The following is a 16,991-nucleotide window of genomic DNA, read 5'->3' on the forward strand; positions in this document are numbered from 1 at the left end:
TTTTCAAAGTGAAGCACAAACGTTCTTCCTGTATTTTCTACGTGGAGCTATTTGAGACAGGACGCAGTTTACACTATTTGGGTATTCGTATTTCCTTCAATTTATTCGTTGTGACTTCGCGTCTTTGAACATGCGAGAAAGTCTCGCCTTTTTATGTGTACCTGAAACGCTAAGCAGCGCATGCGTCTATACTTGGCGACAACGGTTTGTGGTAGCACAGCCAAGGCTACGAAGCCCTAGCACGCCCTTTTTGCTACGCTTCTGCATGTAGTCCACGGACGCTAACTTTTGTATGCTGCGTAGCATAATGGGTAATATAAACAGAAAAGATGTAAATATTATGTTCAAGATTGTTCACTTTATTATTAAAAAGAAGGACTCGTGTAAGTTTTTCGTTCTTTGCGGTTTCTAGTTTTCTGCTTTTTTGGTGCTATTTCACCTTTTCCCTGCCCCGGTAAACAGCGATGGCGTCGCTCGGTTGCAGCAAGTTCACATCGAAGCTTGTGAGCGAGCATGAATGCGTGTTCATTAGGTGATCTGTATTCATTGAGCAGGGAGAAACGAAAACAGTGGTGTGTTGTCAAATATTCTGTTTTCTGCATATGCAATCTTCAAGAGTTTGTGTGTGAGTGATATTGATACGTGTATGGAACTGTCGCTCCGGCACAGCTGAAATGGCACCCAAAGGGAGGAAGACGACAATGTGGTTGTTGTGGGTTGAACTCTCGAGTTTCCCCCGTTGGCCTGTATGACTGTACGCTCTTTAAACAGTTAGCAAGACCAGCTCTCGGTGAATAAATCTTCCCCGTAACATCTTTTGGTGGAAGGTGTGGAGTCTCCACACAACCCAGCTCTGGAACTCCGCAGTGGACGCCTGTTTTGTCCTGCCACGATGCCTGAAACCAGCACTCAGGCCTCGCCATCCGCGCCGGCTCTATCACCTGTGATTCCCCCCCCCCCCTCTTCTCGACCCTGGCACGTTTTTCGGGACGGACAGCACGGACGACGAAGAATGGCTCGCATTATTCGAGCGCGTCAGCAAGCACTACAGGTGGGACGAAACGCTTATGCTGGCAAATATTCTATTCTATCTACGGGGTACGGCACGCGCCTGGTAGAAGACGCATGAAGAAGAATTAACCAGCTGGGACACATGCAAGCAAAAGCTTGGCGACTTGTTCGGTCGGTCAGTTGCTCGTCAGATGGCAGCTAGGCAGGAACTCGTGTCACGTGTTAAATCATCGACGGAGTTGTACGTCACCTACATCCAAGACGTACTGGCACTGTGCCGGAAGACTGACAAAAACATGTCCTAGGCGGACAAGAACAGCAACGTGTTGAAAGGCATTAATGATGTTGCTTTCAACATACTAATGTGCAAGAACTGCACCACTGTCGACTCCACCATATCTGAATGCCGACGATTTGAACGAGCTAAAAGCAGGTGAATAACCCACCACATCACGAGACTACCAAGCACTGCTGCGACTTCGTCTTGCGAGGATTCTGCAGCGCCCCGTTCACTTGCGCCTCCTGCCAATATCGCAAGGATTGTTCACCACGAGCTGGAAGCCATGGCACCAGCTTCCTATCAGCCCTCTGCGCAAGACAACTGGGCAACAGTCTCGCTCATTCAAGCCGTCGTACGTCAGGAGTTTGATAACCGGGACGTCCAGGTTCCCCAGCCCGCCAGACTTATGCCGCAGCTCATGAGCACTCCCGTCCACAACGCTGACCACCACTCTGCTCCACTTGTCGCTGCGGCAGCTTCGACTCCTCGGTTTCTACCACGCTACCGAAATCCATCTGAATGGCGCACGCACGATGATCGACCCATCTGCTTCTCTTGCTCTCGAGTTGGGCACATCTCCCGCCATTGCCGCAACAGGTGGCATTTCCGGCCAAGTGTTTCTAATGTCGACCGCCGTCAAGACCGTGGACACTATTCGCAACCCGGTTTTCTGGATGACCATATTCAGGACCCTTCAGCTCGCCGTTCATCTCCACGCTCCGAATCGTCCTACGCTGACGTCGTCGCGCAAAGAAATTGGTCTAGCCGCTCGCCGTCACCTCAGGGTCGGCCGTCACGCTCCCCTCAACGCCGCCGCTCTCTGTCATCGGCTTATTCTGGCCATTCCTCGGGAAACTGACGAGTGCAGCTCCTGGAGGTGGCGCTGCGTTGACGACTTGGAATGAAAACCCTCAACCGGCCACAAATTCAAGACGCAATTTACTTCGGGTGTTCGTTGATGGCCACGCCGTTACTGCTCTAATTGACACTGGTGCCCAGGTATCTATTATGAATTCTACACTTCGATCTCGCCTGAAAAAGGTTCTCACACCGGCTATGTTCTCTACTGTTCGAGTTGCCAACGGAAGTCGAACATCAGTGCTTGGTATGTGCACTGCCCGCGTTACTGTTGTTGTCCACCACACTTCCGTTCTCTTCGCAGTCCGCGATGCATGCTTGCCCACACGACGTCATCCTTGGAATTGACTTCTTAACCGCCCACTCCGCCCTCATCGATTGTTCTACCGGTATCTTACGGCTCGAATTGCCTTTGTGCTCCGATTTCACTCCTCCAAATCGCACTCGGCCACGATCCATGGAGTCTCAACGGCTACCGCCCCAGGCTGCTATGTACATTCCTCTGTCGCCCTTCCCGTCTGTCCCTATCTGGTGACTATCTGGTGGCCCCCCTCATTGATTTGACCCTTACGCACCACATCGCACTACCACATACTATAGTGGTTGTTGCTAACAACACGGTGCTACTTCCAGTTCTGAACTTCTATACGTTGACCCAAGTTCTTCCCCAAGGCATCAATTTAGCCGATATTTCCACCCTTGATGAATGTTCGATTAGTTCTTTTACCCCTGACACTAACACCATGGCGAAACCTGTCATCACGTCGCAATATAAGGCGTTCCTCGACAAAATGTTATCCAGCGATCTCTTACATTCCCAAGTTGCAGCTCTCCGGGGTGTTCTATTTTCTTACCTGGATATCTTTGACGTCGACAACCGTCCCGTGAGCCGCACAAGTGCCGTAACCCACCGCATCGACACCGGCGACGCCAGTCCACTCCACAAACGCCCTTATTGCGTGTCACATGCTGAGCGCCGAGTTATACAGATGGAGGTCAAGAAAATGCTGAGTAAAGACGTCATTGAGTCTTCATCGAGTCCTTGGGCATCCCCCGTGGTCTTAGTTAAAAAGAAGGACAACACCTGGCGCATTTGCGTCGACTATCGCCACCTGAATTGCATCACCAAGGAGGACGTTTATCCTTTACCCCGAATTGATGATTCGCTTGACTGCCTCCATGGCGCCAACTATTTCTCGTCCCTTGACCTTCGATCCGGATTCTGGCAAATTTCGGTCGACCACCGCGACCGCGAGAAGACAGCATTCATCACACCCGACAGCCTTTACCGATTCAAGGTCTTGCCTTATGGGTTGTGCAATGCCCCGGCTACTTTTGAACGCATGATGGACTATCTTCTTCGTGGTTTCAAATGGTCGACCTGCCTTTGCTATCTGTATGATGTAATCGTTTTCTCGCCCTCCTTCGAAAGCCACCTATCTCGTCTCTCGGCAATTCTTGACGTTTTTCTTTGCGCTCTTCTCCAACTGAATTCATCGAAATGCTCATTTGGACGCCGGCAGATTAAACTACTCGGTCACCTTGTTGACGCCACTGGTGTTCAACCCGACCCTGACAAAGTCCGTGCAGTCCGAGAATTTCCGGTTCCGCGTTCCACGCAAGAAGTTCACAGTTTTATTGGGCTCTGCTCATACTTCCGCCGCTTTGTCTTCAACTTCGCGGATATTGCTAGGCCCCTCACGGATCTCCTCAAAAAGAATGTGGCCTTTTCTTAGGGAAGGGACCAAGAACATTCCTTCGCGTTGCTAATCACCGCCATCACATCACCACCTGTGTTGGCTCATTTTGATCCAGCGGCTCGAACAGAGCTTCGCACCGATGCAAGCGGCCATGGCATTGGTGCTATACTCGCTCAAACACAGAATGGCACCAACCGTGTGATAGCCTACGCTAGCCGCCTTTTGTCGCAAGCGGAACAAAATTATTCTATCACTGAGCCGGAATGCTTAGCCCTCGCTTGGGCTATTGCGAAATTCCGTCCGTACTTATACGGACGTCCGTTCGCAGTCATCACGGACCATCATGCGCTTTGCTGGCTGTCAACGCTTAGGGACCCTACAGGAAGACTCGGCCGATGGGCACTTTGATTACAGGAGCACACGTTCTCGGTTGTTTATAAATCTGGAAAGCTGCACAGCGATGCTGACTGCTTATTCCGGCACCCCGTTGATCCACCTATCTCCACTGATTTGGAATCCGATGCCTGCGTTTTAGCCATCACCGACTTTCTGAACGTGGCCGACGAACAGCGCCGAGATCCATCGCTGCTCACCAACATTGACCACCTTCAATCGCGTTATGTTGTCCCTTCTCTTAGCGGATACCTGCTTCAAGACAACGTTTTGTACCGCCGCAACTTACACCCCGACGGCACGGAACTTTTACTCGTCGTACCGCATAACCTGCGAAAGGATGTTCTGCGACAATTCCACGACGCTCCAACTTCTGGACATCTAGGAGTCTCCAAAACTTACGACCGCATTCGACGACGAGTATTCTGGAAGGGTCTCTACCGCTCTGTTCGCCGTTACGTCGCATCTTGCGACCACTGCCAGTGCCTAAAGAAGCCTACGACTTCCCCTGCCGGTCTTCTTCAATCTATTAAAGTTGCAGCCAAGCCATTTTATCGAGTGGGGTTGGACTTGCTAGGTCCCTTTCCTACTTCTGCAACTGGAAATAAATGGATTGCAGTGGCCACAGACTATGCCACTCGGTATGCAATCACTCGAGCGCTACCAACCAGCTGCGCAACCAATGTTGCCGACATCCTGCTGTACGACATTATTCTCCAGCATGGCGCTCCGTCTCACCTGCTCACAGACCATGGTCGCTGCTTTCTATCTCGTGTGGTTGGTGATCTTCTCCGATCTTGTGCTACCAGTAACAACTTCACCACATTTTACCACCCTCAGACTAACGGCCTTACGGAGCACCTAAACCGCACATTGACAGACATGCTTTCCATGTACGTATCTACCGACCACACTGACTGGGACATAGCTCTTCCGTTCGTAACCTTCGCCTATAACTCCTCGCGTCATGAAACAGCGGGCTACTCCCCTTTTTATTTACTCTTCGAACGTCATACCTTACTGTCCTTCGACACACTGCTTTCATCATACCACCCATCCTCCACTTCGTACGCTCAGGATGCGATCACCCGTGCCCTCACGGCACGCGCGGTAGCGTGCGCTCGGTTATCTTCGTCGCAGACAGCACAGAAGTCCCTTTATGACCGTCGGCATAGAGATGCCGTTTTTTCTGCGGGATCTCTTGTTCTCCTGTGGCTCCCATCTCGACGTGTTGGCCTCTGCGAGAAACTACTATCGTGATACGCTGGGCCCTACTGAGTCATTCGTCAGGTCACACCTGTGACCTACGAGAATGCCGCTACCACAAACTCATCAGCTGCTGCACCCAGAACGGAAGTAGTCCACATATCTCGTCTCAAGCCCCACAACGCGGACTCGCTCATTTAACAGGCACCGAGACGGTACCTTACGGGCCGGGGTGATGATACGTGTATGGAACTGTCGCCCCGACACAGCTGAATTGGCACCCAAATGAAGAAGGCGACAACGTGGTTGTTGTGGGTTGGACTCTCGAGTTTCTCCCGTTGGCCTGCATGACTGTGTGCTCTTTAAGCCGTTAGCAAGACCAGCTCTCGGTGAATAAATCTTCCCCGTAACAATATCATCAGCAAAAGAGGGACTCTCATCGCCTTGAAAGTGACACCAGCGACCTGCCAGTCTTCAGCAACACCAGCGCTGCTTGGAAGAAAACGGGCGATTGGAAACTGTACGTAAAACCAATTACCCTTTTCCTAATAGTCCGTTGCATACGTGGTCTGTGTTGAGGCTGCCTAATATTATTAATACAACAACGCTCAAGATCACGTGCCCTAACGCCCCTCCCATCGGCATCTACGGAGGGAGTTGTTTTTGTGTTTTGCCTGGGTAACAGACGCGTTCATGTAAATTGCCCTATTGACTGTGCAAAAACAGCGTTCTTGGCCGAGTAAAGATTGCGTTTTACGTACTCGGATTCACGAACGTCAGGCGCCCGCTCTTGGCTGATCGGTGCAGAAATTTAAGTTCCCCATTGTTGCCTTCGCGGCAACTAAAGAAAGATATAACGTTAGCGTCTCCAGGAAGTTCTTGCTTCTCTAAAAGAAAGAAAACAATGATGCCAATCAAGTATGACCAAGTGTGGCTTTGCGTTGTTCCAATCGCCCAGTACCCTGCCCGGCCGTACCTTTTTTTTAACAAATCTCAGCACTTCAAAGAAGCAGCAAGGTTCGTGTTCAAGAACACAAAGAAGCTTCGCGTTCTTTGCCTTAAAATGAACATTGTATTTATTTTCTCCCATGTAAATGTAATATTTATTGCATGATGGTTGTGCGAAAAAGTACATGTTCGATGCACTTGCGAAACCGAAATCGCACGAAAACGGACGATTTGGCGTAGTAACACCTGTGCGGAAGCTCTGCCCTCATTGCTTTGGGTGTGCTGCCACAGAAAGTTGTCGCCGAGTTACAGTGTACTAGAAGAGGGCAGTAAACTTACTCCACAGCTACTCTGACGCTTTTGGCGTCACATAAGAGAGATGGCGCCACAGGCATCTTCAATGGAAGCTTCACCTGCAGAAGCTGCTCGCCGATGGCCACTCGTAAAAGTTGGAACGTGCGTTTATTCAATATTTGTAATAAACTTGCATCCTTTGACTGCCCTCTGATTATATTAAGAGCTTCTGGTGCTCTCGCTTCACAGTGTTTTTCTTTTCTTTTGCGATGCAACTTCCCGAAAATTAGTCCGATGGCAGCCGGTGCAGTCTGTGCATTCTCCATTCTAGTGCGACGCAGCTAACGCTTTTTGTGGGGGGGGGGGGGGGGGGTTCGGAGGGTGTGTGCTCGAGTTAGTAGAGTATTCCTGATAATCACTATATTTGTTTAGGCCACATTGTGTTTCCTCGAATATAACACCTCGTCGAAAAGTATGATGTATCCCACAAAAATATATGGTTTGATACAGTGACCAAACGTACGGTTCATGCTGTGTAGACCGAACCTAAAAAGAATTCGCAACAAGATTATGCCCGCCCTTTCATGACATAATTAGAAAAACAGTGCACGTTCACTTCCTAGAAAAGCTTTAACATGCAGGCGTGCTGGCTGGGTTTGCGCCTTTATTATAAAGTGAAATTGTAGTGCTTAAATAATTTTTGTTCTGCTTTGGTTGTAGACCATGGCACAACAGTTTTTCTGGGGGTTATTAATAATCAAAATTATGCATAAACACGAATGTTAGACATATGTAGAGCGACATAGTGAAAAACTAAATAAAGATACACACGAAGCTTCTGCTCCTGACATGAAGCTCTTATTTGCAAGAACTGAACTACACCATCTAGCCACTGATTTACACACCTTATTCACTTCATGTGTGACGGCTCATCTTCAGCTGCTTGGCCCTCCGCCGCTTCCCTGCCTAATTGTCAGTGTTCAGTCCTTTCAAATTTAATCAAGACGTGTGACAACGTAAAAAGTAATTACTTTCGTTTTGAGGCTAGCTGTGTGCACAATGCAACCAACTTCAATCGAGAGTCTGCGCTGAACAATTGTCAGTATGTCCATATAGCTATCAGAGTGCAGCTTACTCTGGCAAAAACATTCTGTGAAAATATCCTCGAGCTTTTTCATGAAGCTATACAGCTGACTTGAGGGATGAAGGAGGCCTCCTGGGTCACAAAAGTTGGTCAGCCGAACAAGTTGAAAACAGCTTCGGCGTGGATAATGGGTGAGGTATGCGCACTTTTTTTCCATCGATAACATGCACAGACGTGGTTGCAAGTGGAGTTCGCAAACTGCGTTAGTGTCTTCCAGAAGCTTGTCCGCTCTGTGCTGGTTCTTCTCGCATTATTTCGGTCTGTTTTCATCCTTTAGGATGCCAAACAATGGCAGGTGCTGCTTACTCTTCATGAACACATTGCCTGTTAGACAACCAAGCACCTAACAGTGGTTTTGCCGTTGTCGCGGCATGGTTACAGTATGCACTGTAAAGCATACTGTCATCTTGCGTGGTGTGTAACGCTCAAAGCTGACGGCAAAAACTCAGCGCAACAATGTCCACAGCCGCACAACGTGGCTCAAACTCAGTTGCTCTGCAGGACTTGACCGGCTCACAACCGGCTCAGCTGCAACGTCCCTCCCAAAATTTTTCCTTTGATGGCGATGCCAGCTCCGCCGCTCGTGCGACCAGAGAACCACAAACGTGCGACATTTCTGGAGCCACCCCTCTGCATACCCTCCACCGGAGAGTGAGCACACTGCCCCCTTCTAGTACACTGTAGCCGAGTATAGGCGTTTTTTTCTTGGGCGCTGCCATCATGCTAGCGGGCGGCCGTTTTCTGGTCTGGCAACCCATCTGACATGCGGGAAGCTCACTGTTTGTATAGAAGATAAGCATGCGGCTGCGGTTTTATCTTTCATTCGTAATTTTTACTCGGTGAATTTCTACTGAAGTGATGCAGGTTCTTTACAAAATTAGTCTATGAGACGTTCTGACAAGGTTCAAATCGTTGAGCGAGGAGGTGGAATAAACTTTATTATAAAAAACCAGCAGGTTTAGGTGCCCGGGCCTAAGGCTCCCATGAGGGGACGTCAAGGGCTCCCATCGACGCTGCCTCACGGGCGTGCTGGGTCGCACAGGTTTGGTCGTAAAGAGCGGTGCTCCGCAGAGCCTCATGGAGCTTCGACGAAAGGGTCGTGGCGTTAATGTGTCTGTACTGTGCCGGGCAACCCCACAGCATGTGCGGAAGCGTAGCGTAATTTATTTTTTATACAGCTCCGCGAACGAGTCCGCCTCGTTCACAGCACCGACTTTGAGTATATTCACAGCACCGACCTTCTTTTTTTAAAATGCACAGCGTTTTTAAGTCTCTCTTTTCCAGAATGAGCAACAACACTTTGAGAGGATAGTGAATATCTTTCTTGAGCTGTAGTCATTCGCTTTTCAAAGATCGATTTATTTACGCCACGCCATAGCATCGGCTACCGCTCTTGCATGAAGCCGTGCATCGGAGTTTAGTGGTTCGTCGTTATTTCTTGGCACTGGCGTTTTTTATTAACTGCGCACTAAGTGTTGTCTAAATTGTTTCTTAACTCTGAAGGAGTGACTATATCTCACTCGCTCGTTTGTTTTCACAGGTGTGCACTTGAATACAGCTCTTACATCAAACGACGCTGACGCGCCTGCGCGTCCCCTTTTTTTCTTTTTTGGCGCAGTGCTTCCCAGTGCACGGATAGGCAATACTGCTGTCAGGCAATGTAGCTAATCAATGCAGATGATTGGGCCAGTTGGTGATTCATAATCGAGGAATACCGTGCGATTGAGAACAAGGACGACAAGTAAACAGGGACCTGCGCAGTCTCGTTTCGGGTACGCGGCTTGTACACTGACGCCGTCCGGAGCTGCTATTTAGCGGGGGCTACAAGCTTTAGTTGATGCTTCACTTATAGAACAAAGAGCCTAGCCTGTGGTATGACTATGCTTGAGATTATTACGGTGTCGGTCACTGCTCAATCTCTGGAAAAAGCGGTAGTTGAAGCAATTAACTGGCCATGCACTCCAATTAGTGACTCAGACTGCTCTTCCGCCTCGATCGAGCGCAGTCTGGATCGAGCTTTCCATTTGTTTTTTTGTTTTTTGGAGCTATTGACGTATTTGCGCAATCTGCAGAAATGAGTGAACCACCGCCGACAAATTTATAGCAGATAGTTCTTTATCACGATCTTAAGTGCACTTGTATCGCTGCACAGCAGACTATTTGGTGACCAACGCTTCGTTGGCACAAGCTCTTTCTTCATTATTCGTCACCGTGGTACTTTGACCTGCGATAGAGAGAAATGTTACGTGATGCTGATTATCAGGGAAATATTGTCATCGTTGGAATAGCTGTAGGCTGCAATCCTTCCGTTTATACCCGATGTTGAACATGGGTGTCGAAGTCGTTGTGGTTAGTTCACCTGAGAAGAAGTGCTCTGAACATACGCGAGTACCTGCGGAAGGTACCAAGTCTTTCCTGTTGCAAGTCATAAAACAGCTGCTCCTCGTCAACAAGAAAACTGTGGAACTTGAAGAGTCCACAGCCACAAAAACTCCGCGTCTGGTGATGCACATGGCATATTTCTTCCGACAGCAGCTTCCTTTTTTCTGTAGTTGTTACTGCACACAAAAACAGCGCAGTGGTTCCCTGATGACCAATTTTCGGCCATTATAGCAATTAAGAAAAACAAAATCCGCCGCTTTGCTTAATACACTGCAATTTGCTCGAAAACGCCACACATACCAGCATCAACACACACCCTACAAGCCGTCGCCTGCATGCCGGAGAAGAGGAACGCGTTGGTGGCCAAACCGGACCTCTTTGCATGATGCAAAGGTCTATACATTAAGCGCTGATGGTCTACCCCCGTCACTTTCCACAGCGTTACAAGACGCGCGCCAAATCAGACTACTTCGTGTAGTGCTACATGTGCAGAAGCTCCGCCTCTACAGCTTTCCCTTCAGTGCCAAGAAAAGTTGTCACCGAATATAGTATCATTAAGATAAGTGAAGAAATATCACTATGAAGACGCATACGCAAATGCATCTCTGCGAAACGTACGCAGGTAGTTGGTCACGAGATGATGCACGGATACGACGTGAATGGCATACTCCTGGACGCCCTCGGTAGCCGCATTCTCGACACGGACAGTCTGTCCGCACAACAGTACCAGCTAAGGTTGCTCTGTTTGCGTCAAGCCTACAAGCAGGTAAGGCAGCAGCCATCGCTCACTCTTGTGGTGCGCGTTAGTGGAAAGAAAGTTATTTTCATCCACTCTACAGCCTTGGTGCTCATCCATCGATATTATCACAATAAAGTTTTCAGGCAGATATGGGCAGCGTGTAATGTTCTTAGTTCATGACGCTATAGCTTCTTTTCCCAATTCTCGTGTCAGTCGTAACACTACTGTTCGATCAGTACACTGCCTTTTGCAACATTGCCTTTCGCATTGTCTTTTCAAAGATTTTTTTCTCGAATTTTCCAACAGCTCAGGCACTACCGGAAAGTTATTGTGGGGCGTGTACCGACGTTGGACTAAATCTTTATTTCAGTGCTAAAGAAAAAATGAACGCGTGATAGGCAACAGGATAACCGTTTTATAATAACCTGTTTATTGTCTTTGGTTATACTGCAATATACAGGGTGTTTTTATAATAGTTAGGCACTTCTGATCTTCGCAACTAATTTCTAGGCCAAGGTGGATATACTATTTAGATTACTCAGGAATGATTACTAAACAAAGAAAATCGCACCATATCTACGGAATAAATGAAGATTAATGGGCGAAGCTCGAGAGAGGGGAGATCATCGGTAAACCATAACTCTCCCATGAAAATTTAGCCCATTACATCATTAGAAAGACGTAAGGAGTAAGCCTGCACGCATATTATACTAATCACTTTTATTTTGCTTTTATTCGTTTGTTTTTCTTTCTTCGTTTTATTTCTTCGTTGTCAAAGTGGCTATAATGCGAGGTCCCTTTATTATTATGTCTTCATGGTCCGTGAAATGAAGTGAGAGAGGTTCTTGTACTGGCTGCAGTGGCAAGTTTGCAAACACTAAGTCTATATATGCACGTCCCTCGAATCGTAGTAGGTTGCATATGGACACATTTGAATACGTATTTGGAAAGCTTGTGCTGCACGATGCAGTCATTGGCAGTGAGTTCCGTCCGTACGTTCGTCTGTCCGTCCGTACATCCGCGCGTCTGTTAGTCGGTCCCTCTGTCAGCCACTCACACTAGCGCCACCTGCTGAGTGAGTCATACAACTCGGTGGTTACGAACCGGTCACAGAAGACATGCATGGACAGACCCAACGCTTTGGGAGCTTCGCCCCTAAACTTTTCAAATTAGCTTTTGCATTATCAGTTTTAGGGCGTTTTTCATATTGCGAAGTTGTTCTACGTCACAAATTATGGCGAGCCTAGTTTTTAAAAATCGGCGGTCTCACGCGTGGTTTCGAAGATCCATCGTCGAATTTGTAGACCGCAATGCCGGACAAAGAGGAAATGAACGCACCGGGTTTGCCGAATGGGCGGTCCTTGTGCTGTGTCACGCGCGAATTTCCCTTAACGCAATTCAAGTGATGGCGCGTCGCGCGAGAGACGTTGTGTCATGCTAGCAGAGCACATCATTCTTCGCGCGTGGTGTGCGATGGTTTTCGCGTTCTTTGCAATCTTAACGTAATTCTGCAAGTCGCAAGGCTCGAATATTATCGTGCAAGGCCGATGTCCGGTCACCTGGCAAGGTGCCGCCTACATGTGGCGTCTCCCGGATAAAAGAGCTTTATGAGCCCTGGAACGTGGAGGGCCTCTGCACGATGCGCAAAGTGTGAGAATACAAAACGGAGCCAGATTAATGTTTCGCGCACCACGGCGGTCTTGCTGGGATCACGTAAAGGGAAGTTCGCGTGTGACGCAGCACAACGATTGCCCTTCTGGTAGCTTCTGGCGCATCCGGTGCGTTCAGTTCCTGTTGCTCCGGCGTCGAGGTCTGGAAATTACACGATGGGTCTTTGAAAATTTGGTTGACATTTTTTTATCTTTCAAAGCTATAGCTCGCCATAATTCGTGACGTAGAACAACTTCGCCATATCAACACTGCAGCCACCCCAAACCAGATAATAAAAAGGTTTATTTAAAATTTCTCAGAGATTTAATTAGTCACAAATTTTTTCTGGTTTGGCCTATAAATTGACTGCGAAAACAAGTGCCTACCTAATATAGTTTTTAACTAAAAAAATCTGTATTGCTTAAAAAAGAACACCCCGTGTGCATAGCACAGTATAATGAGCAAGTGAACGGAGCTATGAACGCACTTTTTCCACCATCTTTCATGTCTCCATATTTTCTAGAGTTAAAATCAAGATGTCAAGTTTTGTCAAGGAGCGGTCAAAATTTTCGGAGCCTTCAACTACTGCATCTCTCATAATCATATGGTAGTTTTGGGACGCTAAGCCTCGCGTATTATAATATTATTATCGCCCAACAAGGAGTACATGCTATGTATTTGTTAAGGATGTGTGAATAGTTAAGTTCAACACCGAATCAATCGTGAACAGAATAGTTATGATACCGATACAATTACAAATATGAATCAAGCACTATTCGAATAATTTATGAATAGTAAGGCAACCGTTTCGTAACAGTTACGTTTTATAACGTCTAACTTGCAAAACATACTCACAAAAAGTTCAACAAGGTGACACTGCGAACAGACAAGAACAAATAGAATTATGTAAACTGATGTAGGTTGTAAGCAGCAGCGACTAAAGCATTCGAGATATTTAGTAACACTAGATTGATATACAGCAGAGACTACAGCATTATCAATGAGGCTCCTTGTCCCAAGCCTTTAAAAAAAACTGACCCAGAACAATTAGGCAATGTTGAACCGAACACCATTATTTCAGATAAGCATTTGATGTTTGAGATAAAAAACCACATCATGGCCTTAGTAGCAAAGGAAGGTAAATATCATTGTTGAATACATGATCTCCAAAAAAGTTTGCATGAACGTGACACTTGCATCTGGTGTTAGCCGTGCAAGCGTGTTCAAGCTAACACTTCTGTAAGCTAATGCAGCCGCAACCCCACCGCCCCGTGAGCAATTACACGGTGATGATGGCGTACAGGGGCGACACGTTTGCTTCGACGAAAAGGTGGTTCTAAGCAATGACGCCTTCATCCAACGATAAGAAAAGTGTCGATAGTCACTTAAAATCTGACGCGGCATGTTATCTCGGTAACCTCGTCGTTAAAACTAGTAAAAAAGACCCCTCGCTGTTTCAGCGCTTTGGTAATATGGTGTTTCCCCGTCCGCACAGGTTATTTAAAAAATATTAGAAAATCTTCGGTGTTTCAAATATGCAATGCTATACGATTCATTATTTGAAATTTTCTAACATTCGCACACGTCTAGTGTTTATATACGGTGTTTAGAAGAAGCTACCATTTGGTGTTATGAAGAAAGCCTGTTTTGTTGTTGTTGTTCTTGTTGTTGTTGTTGTTGTTGTTGCAAGAGAATGAATACAGGTCATGCATCAAAACTAGCTCGAATAAAATGCATTCACATGTGTATTCCTTTCGAGCACACAGACATATCGTTCGTTTGGATGCCCTTTATCTCGCCAATTTTGGGCCTCATATAGAAGCATCACGGCGGCACCTACAGTGGCACCAGCAATACTAACGCTTGATGGTGTGTCCGTTTAAATGCTAATAAAAGTGACACTGAAAATTCCGCGTCCACAATTTTTAAAGGTGATAATTGTGCTATCAAGCAGCTTGCTGAAGCTGTACATGGTCGGTGGCCTGTGGACACCACATTTGAGAGATGTTTGTTTGCAAGGGCAGTGGACGAGGCGGACCAAAAAGCACTCTCATTACAGGGTATGTTAAGTTTTTTTTTCAGTGATAGATACGTTTATGATTTTATGCTCGTCAAAAACAAAACATTTGAAGAGCCAGCATGCCAAATCACGCTGCCATCCAAGTTTACACTATCAGTGAAGCCATATGTGGTTGCTAAGTTCTGCAATTGCTATGTGTTTGTATTCTTCGTTGGGATTACTTTTATTTGGCCCAAGAACTAGACATCCGACTGCTGCGGAAAAACCAAAATGACGATACTTATACGCGACAACGATGATTATGCATAACCAACGAATTATGGTGGTGCTAATGTACAAATAAATAGAATGGGTATGATAAATGTCCACAGTATAGTCGAGAACAGCGCTCCCAGGTGGCACCACTGCCTCACGCAATCGTCTTTACACATCTGGTAACCGTGCAATCGGCTAACAGCTGAGTAGTTTGCGGATAAACTGAAGGCCCTTTTCACCGGACGCCTGTCCCAGGCGGAGTCAGGAAGAGCCATGGTACTGGTTGACGACAAGGTCGACTCTGAGGGCTTCGCGGACTTCACGGGCCTCCAGCTGGCGTACTCGGCGTACAGGCGCCTTCAGCCTCGTGAGCGACTGGCCGTGGTGCCTGACGTGGGGCTCACCGCCGAGCAGACTTTCTTCGTGGCGCACTGCCTGAAGTGGTGCGACCTGATCGCCAAGAGGCGGCCCACGAGCCGCTACTGGCCCGGCCGCTCTCGCTGCATTGTGCCGCTGCGAAACATGCCCGAGTTTGCGGCCGCGTTCTCCTGCTCCAAAGGGGCGCCCATGAACCCCAAATCGAAATGCTCGTTCTGGGCGTAGCAGTAGGTGTATGCAACGTGGATACTCTGCAGCACCCTCGTGTGTTAGGACACAATGCGATATGTTTGTAGCTATCGTATATTGAAATGTATGTGTTATTGAGACTGAATTTGATGACTTGTATCTCGCAAATGTAGGATACTGCAAAGTAAAATCACTGCGTACAAATGCGCGCATGTCTAATAAAAATGTAGGCTTGGACTTGAGTTTTAACTTCTCGTGTTAACACACAAGTGGTTCTTTCGTCATGGGTGTTTCGTCGTGGGTGATCGCAGGTCGAAGGTCGCAAGATCTGAACCTGCGACCTTTGGATCCTGCCCACGGCAAGTTATCTTTTCACCCACTTTTCTTCATATTTACATTACAATTTGGTCTAATATCTTCCCCTATACTTTCCTTGGCATTATTGTCTCTTAGATCTCATATATACATATATATATATATATATATATATATATATATATATATATATATATATATATATATATATATATATATATATATATATATATATATATATATATATATATATATATATATATATATACATATATGTATATATATACATATATATATATATACATATATACATATATATATACATATATATATATATTTACATATATGTATGTATGTATGTATGTATGTATGTATGCATATGTATATATATGTGTGTGTGTGTGTGTGTGTGTGTATTAGCGGGTACATATAGAAATTAAATTTCTCAAAACAAGATGCACCACTGCCTGCCTACACAATGGCACTTGACAATAGAACTATGCTTATAATGCAAAACGTCGTCATAAATTTGCTGGCTTGCAATGGCGTTACGCCAATAGATTATTTGGAAAGGAGCGCAATTCAAGCTGTCGATACAAAATGAGAACTGGTTACAATGAATTTATGCAGATTAGCGGACAGGCTATATATACAATTGGCACTTTTTAATATGCTTGTGTGTTTTTTAATATGTTCAATATGTAATAAGCCTTTCAGAAAGCAATAAATATTATCTTCCGCAAAACTGGCATGATAAAATTGAGTCGTCACCGATATAAATGTCGTAAGAGCGTTACTTATACTCCTGAAAGGATCGAGCTCATGTAGGCTCATATAAGGAACACTGTGCTCTGCATATCGTAGAGTGTGCCGACAAAACGAGCCTATCATTTCATAGCAGTATTGATACTTCTCCTCTCTATGTGGTTCGCCAGTAGCCACTTATAATGTAACGCAGCTCGAAGCGCTGCTTGAGTGAGAAGCTAGGCGGATCTGTGCGAATTCCGATTGACAATTTTTTTGTGGGTCGGCAGGCTCTTTAAACAATGAATGTATCGACGCAATTTCAGTGTGCCTGCATATTCACTCGTGCACTATGGCGCGTAGCAGGTGCGTCAATTGATAAAGCCTCAGAAACGCATTAAACGCGCGAAAAACGAGCAATTAGACGCTTTCGCAGGCTCGGGCACGCGCGCTCCTAATGCAGACGCTCCGGAGATCTTCAGTAC

General features: G+C 46.6%; 1 protein-coding gene across 1 annotated transcript in view; it reads left to right on the forward strand.

Moving 5' to 3' along the window:
* Window positions 1-15,684, forward strand: part of LOC119185045 (neprilysin-2) — a 53,157-nt gene extending 37,473 nt beyond the window's left edge. Inside the window, exons 3-4 of the mRNA XM_075891970.1 lie at window positions 10,839-10,982; window positions 15,136-15,684. Coding sequence (XP_075748085.1) covers window positions 10,839-10,982; window positions 15,136-15,483 — 492 coding nt within the window. The 3' untranslated portion in view covers window positions 15,484-15,684. The remainder of the gene's footprint in view (window positions 1-10,838; window positions 10,983-15,135) is intronic.
* The last annotated feature ends 1,307 nt before the right edge of the window (window positions 15,685-16,991 follow it).

Source organism: Rhipicephalus microplus, chromosome 4, assembly GCF_043290135.1.
Source record: "Rhipicephalus microplus isolate Deutch F79 chromosome 4, USDA_Rmic, whole genome shotgun sequence".
NCBI classification, from domain to species: domain Eukaryota; kingdom Metazoa; phylum Arthropoda; class Arachnida; order Ixodida; family Ixodidae; genus Rhipicephalus; species Rhipicephalus microplus.